This window comes from Patiria miniata, unplaced genomic scaffold (assembly GCF_015706575.1).
Source record: "Patiria miniata isolate m_02_andy unplaced genomic scaffold, ASM1570657v1 HiC_scaffold_20, whole genome shotgun sequence".
Classification (NCBI taxonomy): domain Eukaryota; kingdom Metazoa; phylum Echinodermata; class Asteroidea; order Valvatida; family Asterinidae; genus Patiria; species Patiria miniata.
Window position 1 is genome coordinate 31820894 of NW_024037059.1, and position 25796 is coordinate 31846689.

At 39.6% G+C, this 25796-nt stretch overlaps 1 protein-coding gene across 1 annotated transcript; it reads left to right on the forward strand.

Annotated features, from left to right (window-relative positions):
* The first annotated feature begins 9 nt into the window (after positions 1–9).
* On the forward strand, positions 10–24971 carry LOC119728676 (harmonin-like). Its single transcript, XM_038200994.1, has 13 exons — positions 10–258; positions 3644–3711; positions 6161–6304; positions 7285–7426; positions 8040–8148; positions 9186–9268; positions 10259–10432; positions 11595–11711; positions 16630–16761; positions 17939–18095; positions 19740–19849; positions 22381–22442; positions 23174–24971. Exons 1-13 carry the CDS (start codon positions 217–219, stop codon positions 23184–23186), a joined length of 1353 nt encoding a protein of 450 aa, XP_038056922.1. The 5' UTR covers positions 10–216; the 3' UTR covers positions 23187–24971.
* The last annotated feature ends 825 nt before the right edge of the window (positions 24972–25796 follow it).

A 25796-nucleotide genomic window follows, 5' to 3' on the forward strand; every position in this document is an offset into this window, starting at 1 on the left:
TCTTTCTACTTATTTGGGAAAACGCAACAAAACCAAAACAGAACAACACTACATTTCTAGTTCTGCGTAACAGTTAAGTTTGTGTAGCAACAGTTCGTATAAAGCATCCGATTCCGAGAGGAACATCACACCAACTAGTTGTGCATCTCGTGTTGGACACTTGGACTACATACAACCCACCAGTTCAACTTAGTTCCAGTAGTCAATACAAACGAAATGGAGGTTTCAGGCGGTCGAAGTTCCAACTTCAAATTAAAGGTGGTTACTCCTAGAACTAGTATGAGGCTCCACGTAAATCCCGGGAGTACATACCGTTATTTCGTTTTACCGTTTTGGATTTCCTCAAAAACAAAAATGGTAAACGAACCATTGACCGTTTTGTCGTTTTACAGTTTTGTAAAACGACAAGCGGTATTAAGATAAATACAGTTATTCCGTTTTATCAGTTTCATAAATTTCATTACAGCATGAGGATTGACGATCAATGATTTTTGTTTTACAGTTTTACACAAACAACTTTGAAAGACAGCAAAACGGTCAGTATTCAATACAGGCTGTTTTTTCTTTTACTTCAGTGTCATAGTTAACAGTCCGTAGTGCATTTTGTGGCGGTACTTATAGTGGGCAAGGGGTGGAGGGGGGCCATGCCGTGCACGAAGAAGTGTTACCTCGGCATAATTCGTGCGTGGTGTGATTCCTGGCGTGACCCTGACCCCCATCTACTGCGATTTAGTTGGTGGGGCTTGAAGAGTTGCAAGCAAAAATGGCGCTGGGAAATTTCAAGGGGGACATTATTGGTTACAGGATGGTAAGACATATGAAGAAGTTGCAGATATGTTGGAGGAAATTGGAGTCCAGCGCGGCTCTTCAATAGCCAATATTCTCAAATTCTGTCATGAGAACTAGAACGACATAAATGTAAGGAGGGCAATTTCACAGGCAGTGACCGTCCCAAGGACACATTAACATTCCAAGGTGCATTGCTATAATTGCCAACTTAAACCTGAATAAATAAAAAATGGTCGACAAGACTATTGACTGTTTTGGCATTGTCATGTTTTAGTAAACAACACTCTAAAAATAAAGCAACTAACCGTTTATCGCTTTTTACAATTTACAAAAACAATAAAAAGGTAATTGTTTTTTGTGACTTAATACCGTGTGACCGTTTTACAAAACTGTAAAACGACAAAACGGTCAATGGTCCGTTTACTGTTTTTGTTTTTGAGGAAATCCAAAATGGTAAAACGAAATAACGGTATGTCCCGGGATTCACATAGCCGTGGAGCCTCATACTCATAGTTCTAGGAGTATTAAACATTAGCTTAATTGAGTAACTCCAGCTCTAATGCCTATCGCATTAGAGCTGGAGTTACTCAAGCTAGTCTAACATCATTAACATGTTTAACCAGTCACTACATAAAGGAGCAACTATAGAATGCAGGGTCACGCTGGAAAAGGTTTTTTTTGTAGTTGGATGCGATGTGATGTGAGGTGGGGTCGTTGAGTAGAATGGCACTCTTTTGAGAACGAAGCAACATTGTTATATGAGACTCAGGCATACCGTATATGCGTACGTACGCGGGTGCGGTATGAATGTAGATGTATCAAAAAATAGAGGGCGGTATAAAGAGTGAATGAGCATGAAGTAAATTGTGATAAATAGAGGGCGCTATAGAGAGTGAATTATTGACAAGTACGTAGTATATATACCGAGTGAGACGGCTTGGGATGTCTTGGATGCGCGGTGGATGAGCATGAAATCATCAATAGAGGGCGCTTTATTTACCCCAGGACCCTCTACTGTATTTACCCTATAGGACCCACTACTTTATTTCCCTATCTAAAACCAAACCCAACCTACCCACTCATTCCGTCTTGGATGCATGGATGCGCGGATGCGGGGTGGGCATGAAGTAAATTTCAATCAATAGAGGGCGCGTTATTGGAAGCCTGGATGCGCGGATGGGCATGAAGTAAATTTTAATCAATAGAGGGTGCTTTATTGGATGCCTGGATGCCCGGATGCGCGGATGCGGAGTGGGCATGAAGTAAATTTTAATCAAAAGAGGGCGCTATAGAAATGCGCGGATGGCATGAAATTAATTTTAATCAATGAAGGGCGCTTTATTGGATGCGTGGATGGGGAGTGGGCATGATGTAAATTTTAATCAACAGAGGGCGCTATAGAAAACCGACTGGGCATCCACGCAGCCATGGATGCGCAGATATTGAATGGAGTGGCCCTGTATTCTACAGTTGTGCCCAAAAAAATAACTGGCGTCTATGGGCCCGGTTCCTATACCTCCATGCTATAACTAAGGGAACAAAATCCACTTTTAAATTATTTTTTTATTTTAAAAACTGTTCAAAAATTACAAAAAATGTGACATTCTGCTTAATGTTGAAAAGGTCATTTTTGAGTGATACAAAACACCCTTCACGCCCTTGACTCTAATTTGATCGAAACTAAACAGGGGCCCTACACTACATGATCGCCAAATAACTTGGCCTACACTCTACAGGCCCATTTCATGGCTCTGCTCTGCATGCTATTAAAAACCACAGAATTCTGTGCTTATGATCACCATTTTGTGCTAACCTTGCTAGCAGAAAAATTCTGTGCTAACCCTGTAAGCACAGACCTTAGTTATGGGATGGCATGCGTAGAAACCAAAATTCCTCACTAAACCCGTAAAATATGCTTTCCTTTTTATAGCTTCATGGTTAGTCCCGTAAACGTGGCGTCAATAACAACGCCAGTTCCTAAGTCCTAAGAAATTTGAGGGGGGAAAAACTACCTCAACACAGCAAACAACTATACCAATGACAATGTATGTGGTCAGGGTTGGAACAGCGGAAAACATGTCTTCATATCACACAGTGCTGGTGTCTCCATCTGTTTATACCACTGCGGCTATGCAATCAGGATGGGAAGGGAATGCAATGCATTTGCCTCAGTAAAATTAGATTCTACCCAATGATCCATTTTTCAAACAGATATTTCTTGGCCATACAATTCATCTAACAGGCATGCAACTTTTCCTCGGATCCGCAGATGTCCTCGTTTTTTAGTTCTCATGAATGCCAGTACAAATTGAAAAATTGTCTTGTCTTCTGTGGATTGGAGTTTCCTCGTTTCTTCTGTATTCTCAGTTGCATGCCTGATCTAAACATGTTTTCAATTATGCTAGAGTGTAGGCCACCCTTAATGAACATAAGTAGTCCTGCATATGTCTATGGGAGTACAAAAAAAGGTAGGAGGATGCCTTCACTTTGTTAAACTGTGAAAAGAATACATATTGTTGATTTTAATATTTATTCATAAATACCTAAGACAGTTTACCCATTCCTATTGGTCGAGAGTCTGTCACGTGGCCGGTCTTAAACGGATGATAAAGACATGGCTAGCTGGTCTTAAACACTTTTCCAGTGTCACAAGAAATTTGGACTCCTAAAAATCCAGTGCCTCTTACCGTTTTATTGGTTGAACGTTCACAATCCTCATGAAGGCATGCGCAACTCTTCTTTTGCTCGGGTAATTATCAGCACCCAGACTCCAAGCGGTCTTAAAGTAAACAGAGTGATTAAAACCTCCAAAGCTCACAATTTATTCCCTTATTTGCTTTTAATATTTCCACAGGTAAATACTTTAATTGAAGCTGAGTCGGACAGAGACAAGCTGTATCAGTGTTTGAGGGACTACCAGCTGTAAGTGCATGTACATATGTATATTTACGTGTAAACGTAAACATGTATCTGCAATAAGCATCCAGTTGTTTACGTTTTTTGTTTTGTTTTTTTAATAGGTTTTTGTACTGTTGTGCATGTAACATGAACAAGAGAGATGCAATTTGCTATTGCTACATTTATCACTCAGAATTAGTAATTAGAAGAATTGCAAAGAAAAACCTGACATTCCATATGTGTAGCACAACTGAGAAGATTGTTCAAATAATTCAATTTTGCATAAATGTACGGTAGGATTAGGCCCCCAAAAAATACTTCTGCTTCCGGTTACCAGACGACCCTATTTTTAGGCTGTGACCCTAAAAATTTTAATGGCAATTCAGAAGACATGATGAAAATGCGGTAACCAGTCTGTGCATGGCTATGCGCTAGCATGGTTATGCATGGCAGGCGGTGCTGTCAACTGGTCGATTTCGACATCGTAAAAATCATAAAATGCCAAGAAAACACTGATGGAGAAAGAACATTTTTGCATTTCACAGAGTCTGATTTCTCTTGTCTGTGTATGTATTTTCTGTGTTCAAGAGTTCATTTTGAGATCACACAACTCGTATTTGGAGTGATACGATGCAGCGTGTTTCCCCCGAAATGTTCTACTAGTGGACTGACCAAAGAGAAATATTACACTTTGGACAGCATATTTGGGTAATAGCTGGCATCCATGCTAGATCAATTCTTTGAACAATAACAAACAAGATGTGGGTGGATGCCATCATTAATTTGGACCCTAAATATACCTAATTTGCATAAATTATAATTATCCCTGCGGCATAATATATTTATTCCCATATTTGGGTATATTCTTTATTTTATATTTTTTGAAAATTTTATTTTAGTGATTCTACTAACACACCCTTACTTAAATAACATTTTCTTAAGCATGTTAGTGCCTGAATAATTATGAGGACATAGCAATGATCCAAAATGGCTACTATTACTATTATACGCACAAATTGCGCGCATTTACCTTGTCTCCAGATATCATCAAGTAGTCTTGCCAAACCTCAGTATTGATGAGCATTAAGTTCATCAGGTTGCTTATTTGCATAAAAATCATGTGAACAATGATACCATTATGATATTTAGCTCAGCAAACAAAAACGGGAAAATGAGCTGGCTGTCTGTAAACTCGGCTTAAATTAGGCGAAGGGTCGCCTAACGTGGGAGACTTGAATAAGTTCAAGGAAACCTCCCCCCCCCCCCAATAAAAAAAAATGCTTCCAGTAATTATGTCAATGTCAGTATGTTTTCTTTCCATTAATTTTCTCTCCAATAATTTTGGGAATTTCCTTAAATTTTTTCAAGTCTCCCACGTTTTAATAGGCAACCCTTCACTAATTAGGCCAATTAACAGACACCTTGTTTTCCCCGTTCTGTTTGCTGGGCTAAATATCACAATGTTATCATTGTTCGTATGCCTTTCAATAAGGTTTTAATAGGGTAACTGTGCCAGTAAGCAACCTGTTGAATTTGAAGCTCATATACTGATGTTTCGCAAGACCATTTGAAGATATCTGGAGACAAGGTAAATGCGCAAAACTTTGGGGTGTAAGAGTAGCCATTTTGGATCGTTACTGTGTCCTCATAATAATATTCAGTCCCTTATATGCTTTAGAAAAGTCAGTGAAGTAAGGATGTGTAAGTAGAATCACCAAAATAAAATTTTCAACAATAAAAAAATTAAAAATATACCCAAATGTGGGGAACAGATATCTTACACAGCAGGGATTAATGATTTATGCAAATTATGTATATTTAGGGTCAAAATTAACAAGAGCATCTTGTTTGTTATGGTTCAAAGAATTGATCTAGCATGGACGCCAGCTATAACCCAGAAAAGCGGTGAAATTATTATCTAGAGAACTTTTCCACATTTGGCTGGCCTACTTTACCGTAAAAACAAGGTCTGTGGCCACCGTACATGCACACAGTGCATGCATCACACACAGAGTTTTGGCCATTTTCCCGTCTTGACTAGCATTGTGCATATGGTGCGCACGACCTGAATTTTCCATTATTTTTTAAGAATTATCAAACGTAAATACATTGACAATAATTAAGGTAGGTTTTATTCACTTTTTGTGGCCATTTTTTTGTATAGCTTACGTAGTGCAATGGAAATAGTTCAGGCTCAAACTTCGCATATAATTGAATACCCCATTCAATCAACATAAAAAAAATGGCAAAAAAAACCAAATTTCCGACCGACCCTATTTTTGAAAGGCATGTAATCGGAAGCAGAAGTGTGTGGTTTTTTTTGGCCTGAGATACATGTATCCAGTCCTCTCTCAGCCACTATGTTCATCACATAGTGGCTCATCAAAGAAACACACCACAACGCAATGAAACCACTCACTATTGGACAGTGACATTGTACATAACTTTATGTTGGCTATTTTGTATTTTACAGGAACCATGAGATACATGATTTTGTGGACACCCTTAAATCAGTGATCATTCATCCAGACCATCTGGTTTTGTTAGATGAAGTGCGTACATTCATCCAGCCTTCTCAGCAAATGCTGTATAACCAGCTTATTCCTCAATCACCTAGGTAACTTCAACTCTGCTAATTATCTTTGTTTGAAATGTTATTATCTGGATAAACTGTCATGACCAGATCATCACCATGTCAATTATAATCAAGGAAGGGAGTGGCAACTTGGTTAGGTCCTTTAGCCCCCCCCCCCCCATCCTTCTTTGGTAATGATCATTAACCCTAACTCCCTAGGCCTTTTTGCTAGGATGTAGCCTCAATCCTGCAAAATCCTCCAATTGGCCTCGTGGAAATATAGCATATAGCCTCAATCCTGCAAATTCCTCCATTATTTCTTGAATATGGTCTTTCGAGGGGTGACCACTTCCTGAATCCTGCAAAATCCTGTGGCAGTGAATTTCAGTATGTTGAGGCTTGGCCAGTGACATCCTGGAGCAGTACGGAGGATTTCAAGCATAATCCAGGCCTATATTTATGCATGGTTGAGCAAAAACAACACAAGGTCTGGCCCAAGACCTTGACAAAGTGCATCCTACGAAATGTAACCTCAATACTCCAAATTCTTCCTCTTTGGCAAAGAGGATTTTGAAGGATTCAGGGCGGTTAGGGTTAACAGTTAACATTATACCTGGAATGTTACCACAATTATATTCATTTAAACTAAAAACAGACCTCTCCATCCAATGATGAACTTGTTTATGTAGTTAGGAATATAATCAAACTGCCACACATTTCCCAAAGTAGTCAGGAGTTGCAAAAGTTTGGCTGATATTTTTGTGAATGAAATTTTCTTTGTGTATTAAATAGCAAGCAACTTTAAAAAAAATCTTCTTCTGTGAATATGCAAGGACGTTTACCTCGCCAGCTACGCAAGGGAGTTGGCTTCGTCGCCTGTCGCAAGCACGGCTGTGCCGCCTGTCGTCCGCTTCAAGGGCAATCAACTCATGAACGATCAACTCGGGAACACACACACACGCATACACCTTTTGTACTTTATAGTATAATTAACGATTTGTTAATTTTTGTCATTTAAACAGCAAGAAATTGAGGACCGTCAGACTTGTTGGACATGCAAATGAAAACCTTGGTTTTGCATTACGCGGAGGTGTTGAGTTTGGAGTGGGAATGCTTGTATCTCAAGTCATTGCAGACTCGCTGGCTGCTCAAAAAGGACTCAAGGTATCTCAGCGTGTCTTATCTTCATTTTGAAAATCCCAAAAATATAAGCCATAAGTTTGTTTTTACAACATTTAAAAATCCTCATTGATGAGCATTTCTGTGAGAGTTTGATAGCTTTTATGGGAATTAGGGATGGGGTTTATTGGCTGCTTGCTATGCACTCCTTGTATTCCTCTTTTTCAGGATTTCCCGTTAGTATTCTTTGACCAATCATTGATCTCTTTGCTTACTCCTAAAAACTAAGTGTACAGTTTTAAGCTTCCACATTGGAACTATACATGCCTGTTAATAGGATATGTATTTCTTAATGTAAATTGATTCTCGTATCAAATCTTAAACTATCTGGAATTATGTTTTTATAGGTCTCTCTCAAAAAAAGACGGCATCTCTGTGCTCTGTAGGAGAACTGCAACTGCGTATATTACGCAATCAAGCAGGCAGTGTTGAAAATGTTCCAAACACGCGCTTGTTGCTCGAAATGTGTTCGAAAGTTGACGCTCAAAATGCCGATGTACGTAGCTGGTCTGTAGAAAATGATGTGATTTGAGAGAGTCCTATTGTTGGTCTTGAACCTAAGCTGAATTTTAGAGTGAAGTATTGTTCTTTTTTTAAGGTGGGAGATGAAATTGTTCGTTTGAATGGATACAACATCAGCCAAGCCACAAATAATGAAGTGATATCCACTATTGGAATGAGCAAAACACTCACATTGAAAGTTCGAAGTAAGTAGAGCTTAACACAGATGTCAGATTTGCTGAAGAGTTTTCCTTACATGCTAGTATTTCCTAGACATTTCTTTAAGATAATGGGGTTTCTTGGCAGGCTTCCTCTTTATTTTGACACAACCAAACAATGTCTTATTCTGCTGCAGTCATCCTAACCATCTCAATCCATTCCTTCCGTGCATTGCAACATGCCTGTTATGTTTGCGTCTTTTCCAGGCCCATAGCTAGCCTTGTACACATGTAGGTTTGAAGTCCGAGTATGGACTGCAAGTATGACGGGTAGATGGTGCAGTATGACCACATATGATGGGCCTTCTCCTTGCTTGAAATACTGATGTTAACTTGTTTTTGTTGTTTAAAAAAATCAACACAACATGGATTCCCATAATAAATTAATAAGAAGTGATAGGAAATGTGGAGGCATCACCAAAAAGTAGTGAAATTCAAACTGTGTTAAACCCTCTGAAAGCCTATTGAAGTCTGATGCATGCAAATTACAATAGAATTGCTTGTAAGGTCTGCATTTTATACAAATATTGAGTGGAATGGGAGGAATATTATCGAAAGGTAATATCTGGACTTTTCTAGCCGAGTGAAATGGAAAAGTCCAGATTTTACCGAGCGGTAACATTCCTCCCATTTCACAATTTAAAGCCACTCAATATCTGTGACATCCTTGTCATTTGATTTACAGTTAAAATGAACTTCTATTTCAATACAAAATTGGTGGGAAATGTATTCTCTCTTCCAGACCACCTTTTGATGAAATGTTTGACTCATTTGCACCGCGTCATGGAACAAGGATGATCCTAACTGTTAAATAGTAAATCCCATTCCCCGTGGGTGAATGGGGCTTTTCGGGCCCCGGCGTGAATGGGAGCAATAACGGATGTTACGTGATGTGCGTTCCACCAATCAAATGACAAGGATCTGTTGGTCAGTTGTATAATACAGAATAGTTATGTCTCCAGTTTTAGTATGTCAAGATATGTGTTCAACATTGTCCCCCAAATGTTTTGTATGTATGTCTTCAGATACTGGCATGCTTCCAATGAAGAATGACAGATCAGATCCTGTTACCTGGAAGTTCATCAACGAGGGACAGTCAGGTTTTCAGGTATATTTACCTCAACATTCCTCAGAATCTTTTCATGGTGCAATCATTGCCTGTGATTTGTTTCTTCTTGGCAACTCTTGCCGTGCTTCATGTCCAAGTACTATAAATAACTTATGGAGCACTTTCTTGGACAAAGTGTGACAACTCTTCAGTTTGAAGTAATGATTCTGATTCACCGTCTTCGTAAAAGTGTGTAGATTCAGGATTAAATATAGGATTGCAAATTCTGCCTTAGCATAAAAATTGGAATAGTGGGAGGTGCAAGAGTTCAGGGAGGAGTTAAATATGCCTTCAAACGTTGTCACTTGTGTTCCACCCAATGTGGTTGCTGCTGAAAAATATGACCATTGCTCACAATAACTTGAGAAAAAAACATTCACAGACACACACAAAGTTAGATCAGTAAAATGCAACTGCCTTTGCAAGCTGGCCTGGTTTGGTGCAATATATGCCCATGCATTTATAAATCTAGCACTGTATCTGGCTGTCGATACCAAAGGTCGGTGCAGAAGTCTACATGATCACATATGACGTGAGAATTAGTCGAGGGGTATGTTCAGACGAGGGGCTACTCTGGAGCTAGCTTTAAGCCTATTAGGATCATGAAATGTTGGTTATAAAACTGACAATCAGCTTACGTTCAAATGGAGATGTAAACTCCAGAGCTGGAGCTAAAGTTGGGGGTTGGAGATCTCAAAATGTTTAATCGTTGACCACTGGACTGATCTCAGGAATACTACTTTTGCCGTGATTTGAAAGTGCTGTGATATAATTGAAGCTATTGAGTCTTATTAAAGGAATAGATATGGGATTGGCTAACCGGTCAGGGGCCTGGACGCCATTATCGGCAACCAGGCCCCTGACCGGTATTTATTTCCATTCATAATAGACTTTCCATCTTTGTCTATCTTCACATTTGGATAACACTACATGTGTATTAAATACATGTATGGCTAGTGTTCTAACCATTTATATTTGTTTGATATGTAGGTTGATTCAGGAACAGGGAATGATGGAGAAACGAAGACAGAACGCAAGGTGTTTGTTAATCTACAGTCAGGCAAGAAATTGGGCTGTGGAATTGGCACCGGACACAAAAATGAGCCCGGCATTTTCATCTTGAAAATAAATCCTGGCTCATTGGCTGATACACTCAATTTTAAGGTAATTAGGAAAATTGCAATTTTTTTAGTAGGTGGCATATAAACGGCTTTCAGATATACGGCTAGTTCCCTTATTGAATAAACCACAACAAATCCTTTGCACCAAGGCAAGCCCAAGCAGCATCTCATCCACCCGTCTTTTGGATGGGCAGTTTGTGATTTTGGACAGGCACTTTGCGAAATGGACAATAAAACATGACGGTTGGCAAATGAACATTTAAAATGACAGGTGGGTTTTGTTTGCAAAAAATTACATAAAAACAAAGCGAGTAAGTTGTATTTTTGTTTAGAAAGAAAACACAAACTTACCCAAAATACCTCTTAATCTACGCGAACAATTGGCCGGCAGTCAGCCATGTGCTCTGTGCAGCATTTATAGCTCCATACAACTGCATAAACACACGCACATGACGGACGTTTGCACTGCATGCACACGTTCACGATGTCTTCAATTTGCCTGGGCTGGTGCCTGTAACCATTTAACGCATTTGTGCTCAGCACCACGGACACCAGTGTGTAATGGGGGCCCTCTGTCGATTTGCTTGCGTGATAGCCCGATCGTGCAGCAAAATATGTCTTTTTGTTGTGCGATCGATCAATCACAACAAAAAGTGGATGTGTTGGTGAGCAATCTATCTATCTTTTGTGCAGCTAGCTATCAGTCGATCACGCAATAATATTACACAGAATGCGCCCAAGACATGCTCGTACATGTACACTCATCATCGGATCGCACGAGAATGAAGCGCCGACAGTCCCGACGGGTATTTTTGAAATGTCCCCTTTTTGTTCACCAAAGTTTGGCATGTTTTGAAATAAATGGCTGTCAAACCTTGACACTGACACAACAGAAACAGCACTGGAGTGCTTTCATGCTACGTATGCATTTCTAGCACTAGAGAATGTAGCTATAAATGCACCATAATGTATCATAGGTGCATGTGTTCATATACCTCCATCAGCACTGCAAGGCAAGTTCTCTGACTTTCTGGTTTAAATAGTATATATCAACCCTGTTAAATACTTACATCAAGTTGATACCGTGTCTAAGTTTGTGAATTATTTAAAACATGACCTACAGTAATTTCCTTTTAAACTCGCTGTTTGTTTAGTTGTTTGTGTTTGTTTGGTTGTTTGTTTATTTGCTTTTCTTTTCTGCCTAGATTGGAGATCAAATTCTTGATGTCAACGGCACAAGTTTCTTGAATATTTCCCATGATACAGCTGTCATGGAGCTGAAATCAAGCAGTCAGATGACTATTACCCTCAGATCTAAAGAGGTATGGCTATATTGCATTGGTGCACTTATTCGCTTGGGCATGTGTGGTCTAGAGTAGGACACAGGATTCATGATCGTGAGGTTGTGGGTTCGAGCCCCGCCGCGGCCATGCGTGTTGTGCCCTTGAGTAAGGCGCTTTACCTCAATTACTCCTCTCAACCCAGGTGTTAAATGGGTACCGGCATTATTCAATGCTGGGAAGGTAACAGACTCGCTGTGGAGGTGTGGCGATCCCCCCCCCCACAGCAGCATTTCATGGACTCAAGTCTGGCCCAATCGCTTCAAAAGAAAGATGGGCACTCCGTTCCTGTGAACATGGTTCGTCCCCCTTGTTGGGTTGGTTATCAAGAAGGGGTTCATCCATGGACATTTGCTTGAAACTAAACATACATCAGCACAATGTGTTGAGAAGTACAGAATGACGACTTTAACTCTTTCGCTGCGGAATTTAATTTACCTATTTTGTCCCGTTTGGACGTAATAAATCGCTGGAAATTCCGCCGAGCGTCAATGTGGGCGCCGCCATCTTTAAATGTATCTCCGTAAACAAACTGCTCACAATAACCTGCAGCGCAACCCGGCCAGACGGAGAGCCGCTGGCAGCGGCTCAAACTAGGGTCAGAGGTTATACGATATAAATTATGTAGATAAGGCACACGTCATGGGGATACCCTGTTTATTCATAGCGACGCAACCGAGCCGCTGCCAGCGGCTTGCCGTACGACATGTACAATTTGTGTGAGCCGCTGTCAGCGGCTCGCCGTAGCGAAAGAGTTAAAGCAGTCAATCATTTAATGTAAACTGCCGGGATGGAGAATTTTAAGGCCAAAACTTTGCTGGCAAGAAATTGCATGAAAAACTTCACATGCATACATACATGTATACAGTACAAGTGTGCATGTAAGGCTGCCAGTAGTTTTGTGCTGATTATTGGACTGGCTTTCTGAATTGTCAAAATGTGTTTAGACTTGACAACTGTATTCCTGCATGAATAGTTGGCCTGCTTGCCTTCCCAGCAATATATGCAGGCTTTGATTTCAAACCTGCCTATCCTTGGCGTGATATCCCAACGTGGAATCAACGAAGAAGAAGTAGAAGTAGTAGACATTCAAGATTTCTCTCTGTCCATCATTGTGGCAATTAAGTTCCAGGAAGGCAGAAACAACAACTTTTTTTAATTGAAATGAAACTTCATCAGTAGAGGGTCATTTTTGCACTGCCCATTTGCACTGCATCACCTTCAGATGGCTGGTACCCACTACTGTCTGTGCTTAGTGGGTTGAAGGTAATACAGGAACCAGTGATACATTCACCAGCATCACAGAGTGTGATCCAAAACTAAGCAACATTTAGTGAAACAAATTAAACATCCTTGAAAATTGCTTCATATCACAAAGACAGGATTATATTTGTTCTAAAGCAAAATACACCATTACATAATATCAATCAAGCGTTGAACATGTTGATCAGAATAAACATACGTGAACAAATGCATGTTTAATTTCTGTTGTAAATTCATTGTATGAGTTCTTACAGTGGGATACACTGCATGAACCGACACACAAAGAAAAGACCGCTTGATTATGGGTGTGAAGGGTGGCATGTGTACTTGAATCAGAACACTAGCGAAAATGTTCTTTTTACACAATCAGTGATATTTACCTGTTTTTATGTCCCGCCGTCGAAGCCGAAGGGGCATACTGTTTCCACCTTGTCTGTCCGTGTGTGTGTACGTGAACTATATACACCCCGAGGACAGACAGACAGACAAAGGGAGAACAACAGACTCTTTGTTGTCCTCGAGAGTCATCTTTTGTTGAAATCGGTCCTCGGTCATGCGTTTGTGTGCTTAGTCTATGGGAGAGTGTTATATTACAGGGACATAGGAAAAGACAAAGCATTGTCCTCGAGAGTATAGTAAAACACGACTGTGTGTGTGTGTGTGTGAGTATGTAAAAACCGGCAATCGTGGACGTAGGACAAAAGAATTGGGGCGCAAACAATACGTCCACGATTGACCGAACGCCCACGATCTCAAATCGTGTACAAAACCAATGAGAGCTGTCGCTAAAAAGTGAGTACAAACAAAGGAAAGAGGATAAGGGACAATGGGGGATCCACCATTGCCGGCATTTACACACGTGCGTGTCTGTGTGAGTATGTAAACTCGTATGTAAACGATTGACCGAACGTCCACGCAGAAAACAGTAACTGCCGATCACATTTTCAACCGCCGATACGCACATTCATATTACACATGCCATTTGCATGCACAACATGACACAACATTTCATCTTGACACGCTAAATCTTGACGAAAAACCCTATATTTCTGACGCATTGTGATGCACGACATCAAGGCCATGCTGCTGTACGATGTTCCGTGCGGCAGCAGTGCCATCAGTATTCGTTGGTTCCCATCGCATGCTAACAGAATCAAAGCTTTGATGTAGGACCGGAACCAGTGACTACGGCCTACGTACGGTACCGGACCATGATGCGCCGAGCATGACTACAGTAGCGTAACAGGACGAATGTGGATCGTAGAAAATACCTCGGTGGAGAAAGAGAATTTCTGCAAATTAATTCCCACAATGTGATCTCTCTTTTCTGTGTATGTAATTCTCTGTTGAAATATATTTGTAACGAGATTTTACCACTCGGACTTGATGATACACAGCAGCGTGTTTAATTTTCAGCCACTGCACGTGCAGGTTCGTGCGTTCTCTGTATTCATAACAGGGCGCTCGGGCCGGATGTACGCTTTCCTGAGCTGCTTTTACCGACTCGCACTGTCCGCACTGGACTTATCGTCTCGGGAAAAGTGATCTGGTCAGTTTTCCTGGGCACCCGGTCAATTTTCCTGGGCAGCAGTTGGCCAGTAAAAGTAACCGCTGGACTCAGGAAAAGTAACTGAGAGGAAAACGTCCCAGGCTGTCCGCACTGGACTTAAAATGGGAAAAGTTCCCATAGTCTCGGTTAGTTTGACCAAAAAAAGTCCAGTGCGGACAGGGCTTTAGGGACAATGGGGCGACCACGATTGCCGGCATTTACACACGTGTGTGTGTGTGTTCCTGTCTTGTATTACGCTCGAGGACAGACTGTACAAAGGGAGAACAAAAGATCCTGTCAGTCCTCAAACGACGGTGCTTTTGTTCAAAACTGTCCTCGATCGTACGTTTACGTGCTTAGTCTATGGGAAAGTGTTAAAGTACAGGGACAAAGGGAAACACAATAGGCTGTCCTCAGGCGTATAGTAAAACAGGACTGGGTGTGCGTGTGTGTGTGTGCATTTGGTTCCACAGCGATATCTGGATGGATTGTATGTCCATGTATACCTTGATACAATGAAGGTAGCTTGCTAGTATAATTTACAGAAAATGAATAAGACAAAGGCCAGGATTAAAACAATAGGATTTTATTTGATCTGATTTTTTTTTTTTTTTTTTTACCAAACCAGTATACATGTGCAAATGTAATCACTCAATAAAATATTAGGGGGCCTGTACACTATTTATACATGTTTTTTGTATAATCAATGTGGCTTCTCCACCCTTTTTTTTTGGACAGTCATATTTTTAATTGAAACAACAAAAAAAGTTTTCTCAACACACACATGTACATGTAACACTAAAACTAAAGACTTGCACCGTAGTACATGTACATGAACATGTATGCAGCTCCATGGGTTGTTCTTAGGATTTTGAGTCACTTTCGGACCCCATAGGCCAACTGTTCTCATTAAAAATTAAAAATTAAAAACCAAAGAAATGATGTCATTATGATAACTCAAGCTTATTCAAATAACCATATTTTCTTTTGATTATTTAAAAATTATTATTTCCATGTAGGCCTTGTAGATGCTCAAAAGGATTATGCTCAAAGGATTTGCCTTTGAGAAATGTCTTGCTTAAGACTGAAAATATCCAGTCAGTTTGCTTAAATCACATACAATGACTTCCCAACAGAAAAGCAAAAAACAAAAATTCATTATGGGATCATAGGCATCAATACATTACATATATAACCTAAAGAAAACAATAACAATGTTATTGAACGTTCCATGTGACCCAGGTAAGTTGATGTTAATGGAGTGGTGTTATGTAATGCAAATAGGCATGGTTGCGGGGCATTTGTGTTTTTTAACACTACTTTTCTTGTTTAGGTAAGCTTTCGCTTGCTGCTTCTGCAAGCTTCCTCAGACCGATGGCGGAAGTGTCGATGAACTTCTCGTCGTAGATGGCACTATTATAGTACAACGGTCTCTGAGAGAATGGGGTCGTATGTTGAAGAGAGAGTGTATTGGCCCAAGTCTCGATTAATAGTTCTGTCTTGCTCGGTTTGTATGTGAATGGCGTCCCTCATCTATCTGGTGAATTTAAGCGAAAGCTTACCTGAAAAACAGGTAAACATCACTGATTTGTGTAAAAGAACATTTTCGCTAGTGAAATTTCCAATCAGATGAAACTCTTCAGTGATGAACCTGAACAATACAACTGTAAAGTGAAGTATTACCTCACCATGTGATCATCTGTCAGTGAATAAGAATGACTTAACTCTCTGACATATTTTGGATTCTACTTCATTTAATATTTCTCAGACTTATCGCTTATTATTATCATGTTCAGTAGTTTGCCAAATCATATCCTTCTCATCTTGCTATCACCTATCCACCGTTATCATTCATCAGCAGCATCAGATGTCATTGCCACTCATGAGTTCATGGCCAACATAATCTGCACTCAGTCTGCTTCCACTCCTCAAACAAAAGGTACAATTATACTACATTTCAATTTCAAATGAAATATACTGGGGATTTATCTTGTTTTGCCGATTGTAATATTGTATATTTATTGTAGTTAAAAGAGATTAATACCAAGATTTTAAATGTGATGAATCAATCACTTTACCTTTGAAAAGAACTATGTACAGGTTGGTCAGTCTGGAGCCTCAGTTGATGAGGAAAGGCAACCTCCACCAATAAGCAAACAGGCAAAGCAATCCGATTCTACTCAGCCCAAGGCATGGTGGGACAAGGATCCTTACAGTCTGGTAAGCACTCGGTATATATTTCATAGAATTCAGCCACACATGAACCTCGAAAATCCCCCTTGAATTCAAAAATTAAGGATGACATCCACCCACGTTTCATCTGTTATCCTATAAAAGACGATTCAGCATGGAAGGCTGCTATTACCAAAAAATGCTGTGCAAAAGTTTTCTAAAGGACTTTTTAGTATTGGCTGGTACTATAATATTGATGCGTCTTATTGAGGGAGTGCTATACATATTGTCAGTAAGCAGCGTGGTTTTATGAGGCCAGAAAAATAATACGTCTGCTTCCAGTTGCTCAACTGACTTTAATTTTGTTGACTGGTCCTCCTCCTTTTTTTTTTGTTAAGTGAAAAGAAGCAGATGTGAAGAGCACATTCATATTTGCCCACTCACTCTTACACCTCAGATGCTTTTCAACAAACTTTGGGACATCATAAATGCTTATAAAATTACTGCTGTCTTTATTTCTGTGCTCAATAATTCACATTGATGATAAATGAGGGTGCGGGGAGCATTACCCCCTCTCGTAATAACAATAAACTGGAAATATTATTGGGATGAGAAGCTTGGCAAAACTTGCAAAATTGAACCATGTTGTTATGTTAAGGCTGTATTCAGTTACCAAATAGTAAGACGACACCATAACGCAAATCTTTAATGTTTCTTTATTCTTTAACCCTAACTTCTTAGGCCTTTTTGCTAGGATGAAGCCTCAATCCTGCAAAATCCTCCAATTGGCCTCATGGAAAAATAGCAATCAGCCTCAGTCCTGCAAATTCCTCTATTATTTCACGAATATGGTCTGTGGAGAGGTGACCACTTCCTGAATCTTGCAAAATCCTGCGGCAGTGACTGTCAATATGTTGAGGCTTGGCTAGTGACATCCTGGAGCAGTATGGAGGATTTCAAGCATAATCCAGGCCTTTATTTATGCATGGCTGAGCAAAAACAACACAAGCTCAGGCCCAATACCTTGACAAAGTGCATCCTACGAAATCAGTAACGCACTTTTGCCATGTAACCTCAATCCTCCAAATTCCTCCACTTTGGCAAAGAGGATTTTGAAGGATTCAGGGCGGTTAGGGTTAAAGAAAAGTACAAGGAACAGTTTCTTCCGTGATCATGTTTCTTGCATGTAATCTTTATGTTTTCTGATTTGCTACCATGATAACAGTTTAGCCACCGTCAGATTGATGGGCGCAAGCTTTGTAAGATAGAGATTGTCAAGGATTCCCCATTAGAGATGCTGCTTGAAGGCGGTATAGGTTCTCCATTGTCAGGGAGGGTGGTTATAGCTGAGGTCTACTCAGGAGGGGCAGCTGATCGCAGTGGTAAGCATCATACTAGCCCATCACTACATGTATTATTGCTGTTGATTCTAAACCAGCAGTGCTGTTTTAAAATGTAAGACTTCAAAAGTGATTATTAAAAAGCAAATGCAGTAATTTATATATATTAAAGGGGCACTGCGTTCTGAAATCCCCCAAAATTTTATGTTTTGGATTGTTTACTTATCTTACTTCAAACATCTGGTTGAAAGGAAACCAACCTATTTCTTACCGTTTGTTCCCAAGAAAAGAAAAAAAAATACCCCGATTGTTTACATCGGACACGACGGAGTATGATACGTGTTTCCTGACGTTTTCATAAGATGTAAGATACACGTTGTGTGTGTCTAGTATTACACACGTACACAGCACCGTGCTCACGAACAGCGGTGACCAATCACCAATGCACAAAATGTGATTTCTTACACGTCCGCAAAAGGCGAACCCTTACGGCTGGAATCACAACTAGCACAAACAGCTCAACTTTTTTGGGTCCCAAAAGTGGACCCAGAAAGTCGTTCTCACACGAATGACACAAGAATACTACAAAAGCGCCCAGTTTTTAAAGGATAGTTGTGTGGATGTTTATACTTTGAAATGTTCTTTCGGATTTTTAACAAGATTTTGTTAAACGCATTTTGTAGCCCAATTGGGCGTATTCCAGGACGCAGTGTCCCTTTAATGTTTTTGGGACAAATTTCTTCATTTAAACTATTCTGTACCACTATGAAAGTAGCCAGTTATGAAATTTGTGAGCAATTACTGCCCACACACATTAAGGCATGTAGATACTTGGCATAAAATTGAAAGCTGACAACAACACAGCAAATACGTGTGCTGTGAATTCAACAAGATTGCACACAAACAATTCAGGTGTCATTTTCAATCTTTCAGAATGTCAAATTTGTTTTCATTCACATTCCTGGGCTGTATGAGCTGGTATTTATCCAGGGTCAGGGGTTTTGATCGCATTTTAAAAGTAGACATACAATTTTCTCACAGGCTCTTAAAAATCTTGTGAGTATTGAAATACTGAAATACTTTATGCATGGGCAAAAATAGAAATACATTCCTTTTTTTGCCACTTTTGCCACTTTTGCCACAAAGCTAAGGATGTTAGCCACTCTTCAACTGAAGATAACCGTGTAAACCAATTGAGAGTCGTCATAAAGCACTGATATGTGTTTATATATTTATCTTCAAGTAAACTTGAATCCTCGATCCTGATTGGTTGATCCATGGCAACAAGCTGTGCTACATATAACTGTGTAGCGCGGCCACGCTCCATACTGTACTCCGCATATTGCACTATTCTAAGATGCATGCGCCATTCTGTACAACACGCACAAGTAATAAGATAACCGCTGAAAAGTTTGTGTAGAGCGTGCGTGTTCTATCTTTACTGTGCATCAAGTTTGCTTGAAGATTCGGCTGAGTGGTATGTGGGACGCAGACGCACTACATTATTCCATGAGCACGAGCGGGATAACTAATCAAATATAATGTCTGTACAAGTGTCTGTCATAAAAAGCTCCACATAGCATGCATGAAATGGTGTTTAGTTTGGAACCTGATATTGTATTGTGCATGTAAGTTTTGCAAGGTATTTCTTAAATGCTTTTTTAATTTTTTTGGTTTTTTTGACAGGACAACTTTTTAAAGGAGACCAACTGATGATGGTAGATGGGAAGTGTATGACTGACATCTCCTTGAATGCTGCTCAAGATATTCTGAAAGAGGCTATGACGTCTTTAGATGTAAGAAGTTATATTTTTATTCAAATTCTGTTCAGTTGTGAACAAATCAACTGTCACACCAGCACTGTGTGTGGATAATTCACACTTTGTGATGAAAATGTCAAAAGTAAAATTTTACGATCATATAAGTCAGTCATAACTCTTGATATCAAGAGGAATTTCATTACAAATGTTTGTATGAAATATGAAATTGATGGAGTCTGGATCCCCCATTTAGCCCCCTTCCCCCTCCCCACCCCACCCCAGCTGACAGACAGTGCTACTTTGTGTCAGACGATGTCTAATAACATTCGCAAAATTACATCTTGTCTACAGTGTTGTAGTACTCGTACTCGAGTACTATCGAGTACTTTTTTTAGAGTACTCGTACTCATACTGATACTCGAATGTCAAAGTACTCGTACTCGAAATGATGGTACTCATACTCGGGCAGCAAATTCAAAGTACTCGTACTTGACATTTCGAAATGGTACTCGATCATCAAAGTACTTGTACTCAAATAGCAGTACTCGGGGAAAAATGGTAATAGCTTGACTTACAACGGCCTTGTTTTATCGATACTTTCAGTTTGAAATGGTTGGTTGGCTTGCAGCGAAATCAAAAGTTTCCTGATTTTCCTCTGTCAGGGATGTGATTTCTCCATTTTTTTCCGGAAATCCGTTTTTTGTTTTTTTTAGCCTCAAAAGTCAACCCACGTGAATCGTGTGAATCAGTTGAGAAAATGGGGGGGGGTTAGAATGTACTAATTAATTCTGCCGAAATTGTATTCGGCCGGACGTGAGTTCACTTGTCTTCAGGACCAGACTAAGTATTTTCTTCAATGGCATTTGCACCTCGTGTGTAGGGCTGCGAGATTCATGTACATGTGCTTTTTGCATTCCCTCGCATGCAATTGTCCTTGCTTGAGAACGAGGTTTAAGCAGACTGGAGACAGGAGTTCAGCTTTGTGCATGATCAAAGCCACTTGGCTATGGCCTGAAATTACACACAAGTCTATGGGAAGTGGCTGCAGCCATGTGTGTAGACTCATGTGTAATTGCAAGCCATTGCGGTCCCCCCACGCCGCCGGCCCTAGCCCTGCAAGTATCGATCACTGGTATCAATGCACTTTGAGACTAACGGAGCATGCGCGTGTTGCGGTCGTTCTCGTGTGTGGGTGTGTGTGTTGGTTATTGTGTGCATTCAGTTTACATTGTGGTGTGCGTACGTACGTTGTATGCTGGGCTCGATACTAGCGTCGGGCTTCATGTAGTCTAGTTCCTACAAACGTATAATATGGTGTACATAGTTCACTTGTCTGAGGACCAGATGAAAACATATTTTCAATGGCAAATGCACCTTGTGTACATTTTGGTCTGTGACTGTGTGCAGTTTACGCATAGCGGCGTACATGAGTGAGATAACATGTCGGTCTCGAAGTTCAACAGGACAATTCTATCGAGGGGAGAGTTATCAGTTCGAGAGCTAGATAAACACATCAAAATAAATTTTGTTGGAATTGGCTGGAAGAATATGTGACTGTTGACGAACGTAAAATACAATTGAATCAGTGGCTTTGAAAAGCCATCGATCGCGGGAAAGGTGTTTTGTACCAATATGTACTGTAATGACAACATCAATTGCAGACAAAAAACAGAGAAAGTCAACAGTCCTTAATAAACGATTGTCCTGTGTTAAATTTCATTTGTATTGCTTATGCATTATCCTTGTTTAATGAAAATGCATGGTTTGAATACAGAAGAAACTTCATAAGGACAAGAGTACATTTAACAAATGAATGAAAATTCTTCTTAAAATTTAAACAAATTCTGCTCAAAATTTTCAGAGGAAAGTGCCCAGTAATCGCCTCAGATTGCACCACAGAGCAAAGAGAATCCAAAATATTCCGGGGCCCTTAAGCGGGCCCCGGACCCGACGCCGTAATGGCTTCGCGCTTCATGGTCGCCGGAGTTTGCACTTCAGGCACAAAATTTTAAGGTTTTTTGTCACAGACCAATCACATCCTTGCTATGTGCACGTCCGGTCAAACACATTTAACAGCTAGCCGTGAGTGGGTCTGTATATCGGTCTGACTGGGCCTGGGCCAGTAACGCACAATGAATCATTGCCGTATGGCCGTATGGCCGTATTCGGAAATAGAAGTACTCATACTTGTACTCGAAAGTACAAGTACTCGGAAGTACAAGTACTCATACTCAAAGACCTTTACTGGTACTCGGAAGTACAAGTACTCGTACTCGGCAACCTAAGTACTCAGCAGTACTCGGTACTCGGGAAAAAAGTACTCGACTACAACACTGCTTTTCTATAACGTTTGCATTGAACGGTGACAACAGATTTCATGATGTTACCACCAAAACATGTCTGGCAGTCCATGACTAAATTTCTAACCCCTCACCCCCTACCCATGGAATTGCTGGAAATTAAGCAAGCCTATGCAGTATATTTTAACAGTATATTATATCATGTTAACATCCCTTTAGAGCAGATTTCAAAGAAAGCTAATCCGTGTTTTTTATATGCGCGTTTAGGGCACTGAGGTTTTGAGAGTGATCACTGCTATGTGTCCAGTCAAGAACTATGAAGATGAACTGTAAGTATTTGGTGCTTCTTACTTATGGTTAAAGTTATGGTAATCAGCAACTCTTTTCTAAGCATCATGGTGTCAATCACTGCCTTCTATAGTATAAAGTAATACTGACGTGCTATTTCAGGAAGTGCCTTACAATTTTCATATTAGGCCAAAAAAAAAAATAAGTCGGTCTCTGGTCAGCGCGCGCGTCGATTTTAATCATGCACGTCGATCTTTTTTTTTTCCCAAAATGTTCCGCGGTAGCTCCAACAGCACCCTCTATTTCCGCACCTCAATTTTTTTTACCAAAGAGCACCAAGGAATGGGAAATTGCACCAAGGCAAATGATCGAAAGCACCAAGGCAAATTATGGAGGACACCAATGTACATGAGGACACCAAAAAAGCAAAATAGTACCTACCTTGTCTGTACAATCCAAGCTTGAAGAAAAAAAAAAAGAAAAAAAAAAAAAAAAAGCCGCGTGGCCGCGTCAATTCCGGAACTTTGGTCTGACCAGAGACCGAATATTTTTTTTTTTGGCCTTACAAACCTTTGTAAATATCAGAACTTGTCAATTAATTTCAATCATCTTTATCATTTGTTTCTAATGCATGGTGTATACAACAGTACTTTTGAAGTATTTGTAGACCTGTGCTGCCATTGCTTCATAATAAGTGTACAAAATAAAAGTAGAGAAATTCATGAAATTCTAAAAGTCAATGACATGTTTTCTTGTATTTTGTTCATTGCAGGACCTTCTTCTAGTGACGTGTCCAGTGATTTAATTTTCTAGTCGTGGTTGGCAACAGATTTGCCAAAAATTGAATATTAGAATCCTAATTATGCAAGAAAGAGACATTTTTATTAAAGTCTTTGTTAGCTTTTGTTTGGTGGTTATTAATTTCAACTCTCCAATAATATGTTTAAAACATTTTAAAATACCTGAAACAGTTTACCAATTCCTGTTGGTCGAGAGCCTGCTGCATTCTGCGCCACATTGCGCAGTATGCACCTCGCGCGGGCCAATTTCCATACAAGGAGATTTTTAGAACTACGCATGCGAGGCACATATCATGCGAGGCACATACCATAGACATGGCCTGAGGGGTGTTTCACAAAATATGAAGTCAAATTGTTAAACAAAATTGTTAGAAAGTTGTGATTTGTTTTACTTGTTTTAACTTTTTGACCAAGCGCATATTTATTCCCTTAATTAAATGCCAATCAGGGGTTGGCAAAGAAAGGTCTATATTGACTTTTGTCTCTAGTAGTTGTCATTGCAAGCTGATTTATTAGCTCACCATATTAAATTAATATTTAGATAATTTTGATAGGTTGTATTCAGTACATGTATCATAATTGTATTTGACAATTACAGTAATTTAACTGCAGAAATATCCTACTTGATTATTACATGTTCATGAAATTATGGAGACAATGAGTAAAATGTATAAGTATGTGTACATGTATACAAGAACAATATTCTCATTTAGATATTATTTGGTGAGTTATTTGTTTGTACAAAGGAATTCACAATACAAGAAGAAAGCTATATCCTCTACCCACTTCTATCATGGGGAAAAGTTCCAATCCATTTGTAGACATTGCCTAACTATGTGTCATTTTGACTGGGCCTAAAGCAGTTAGGCACTGCATCATATCTAGTGATTTATGAATTTGTGGTGGTTTTATTTATTAGTGCATTTATTACTTGTGTGTGATAAAGCATGTAATCAATAAAGCAGGGTTGATGCATAGGTTAGAAGTCCACGGTAATTTGGGAAAGTTTTTGGTTGCATAGCTCCATGGTTGCATACTGTATTGCACATTGTAAATCATCAAAATAAACAGATGAACATTTTCAGTAAAGTAAGCTTTCATTGTTTAGCATCCATCACAAAGAGTAAATGGAATTACTGACATCAAAATGTTTGAAAGCGTGTTTATGCTTTAAAAGTTATGTACCCTAGATCTATATTATCGTAGTACATTACTACAAAAGCTACCCTTAGTCAGAGTAGCAAGCATGGTGAAAATGCCTATTTTTGTTTTTATTCGTGTATGTAAAATATATCAATATGGAATAACGATAATTTGACAATACTTAAATTTTCCCCTATATTTACAATGTGTGATCAAACACTTGACAATGTAGTGTTTTAGTTTTCATTTTCCATGTTTATTTTTTTCATACAAGTAGGCCTACATCTAAGTAGTAATTAATATACACGGTGCATTTTGTTATTATGTGCACTGAACTGTTTTCAAAACTGGATATAATTCTAGGATATTTTACAATTGGACTGATGCTCTGCAATTTGTGTACAGTCTGACCACAGTTTTAATGAATCCAGTTCTACGTCCATTACGGAATCAATTAAATTTCCAAAATAGAAAAAAAAAGTACTTCTTCAATTTAAACTAAACAAGCAAATTGAAAATTCCTTATAGGAGAAAAAATATCGAATATGATGAAGAGCAAAAATATATACAAAGTTGAACCAGAATAAACCGCTGGCGATTCGTCCGTTTTATGAATGAAGTTTCAAATCGGTCTCACATGATTGAATAATGGTTTAGTGTGAAGTAAAGGTTCACCTCGATTGTCGCATTGTTTTTCAATTTAAAAGTAAAAACGTAGCCAGCTTCGCAGGGGAGGCTGCCTTTTTCGCCCGCTTCATGTTCAGTGCGGGCAATCACGCCGGCGATGAGAGGCCATCAACTCATGAACACTCCCAAACAGACACACGTTTGTTTATGGTGTAAACATTTTTGGCAACAGCTCCCAGTTGGTTTTGTACACGTTTTCTAATCGAGGTCATCCTCGATTTGACTCCTGTCCTCGATGATGTTTTGCATGTGTGTCCTCGATTTAAACAAACCCACACATATCCACACGTTTTATTTATGAGAGCCCTCATTGTTCCCTTCTTTTTGTTCGTATTGTTTGGACATGTCCCATAAAAGTTTGTACACGGAAAATCGGAAACCTCCCGAGGACTTGTAGCTCAGAACCCCAGGGTTATTGTTATCACAGACGCAGGTAGCCCATTGTCCCAAGTCATCAGACGCAAAAGATGACATCAACCTTACGGATAGGGTACCGTACGTGATGAAGACCGATGTGATTGTTCCCTTTGTGCGTGCACCCCACAAGGTGGCTCCCACCGTAAAAAAAATTACATTTGCACTTGATATTAGCAGTGATTTATTATGTTTTCGTTTGAATCAACAAAATTGTCCCAAACCTTCAGTAGGATGTACCTTGACTCACCAGGGAGAACCTGAACACAAATGATTGGTATCAGTGGATTCAATAGCGCTTCCCACTTCCAATTCAATAGAAACTCTGATTCTTTTCTGAACTCTCTTAGT

Excerpts from the sequence above, each read along its gene's own strand:
- LOC119728676 (XM_038200994.1), top strand. The coding sequence starts at position 217 with ATGGAGGTTTCAGGCGGTCGAAGTTCCAACTTCAAATTAAAG. Across the intron at positions 6,305-7,284 it reads CTTATTCCTCAATCACCTAG|CAAGAAATTGAGGACCGTCA; the intron begins GTAACTTCAACT and ends TCATTTAAACAG. Across the intron at positions 7,427-8,039 it reads CTGCTCAAAAAGGACTCAAG|GTGGGAGATGAAATTGTTCG; the intron begins GTATCTCAGCGT and ends TCTTTTTTTAAG.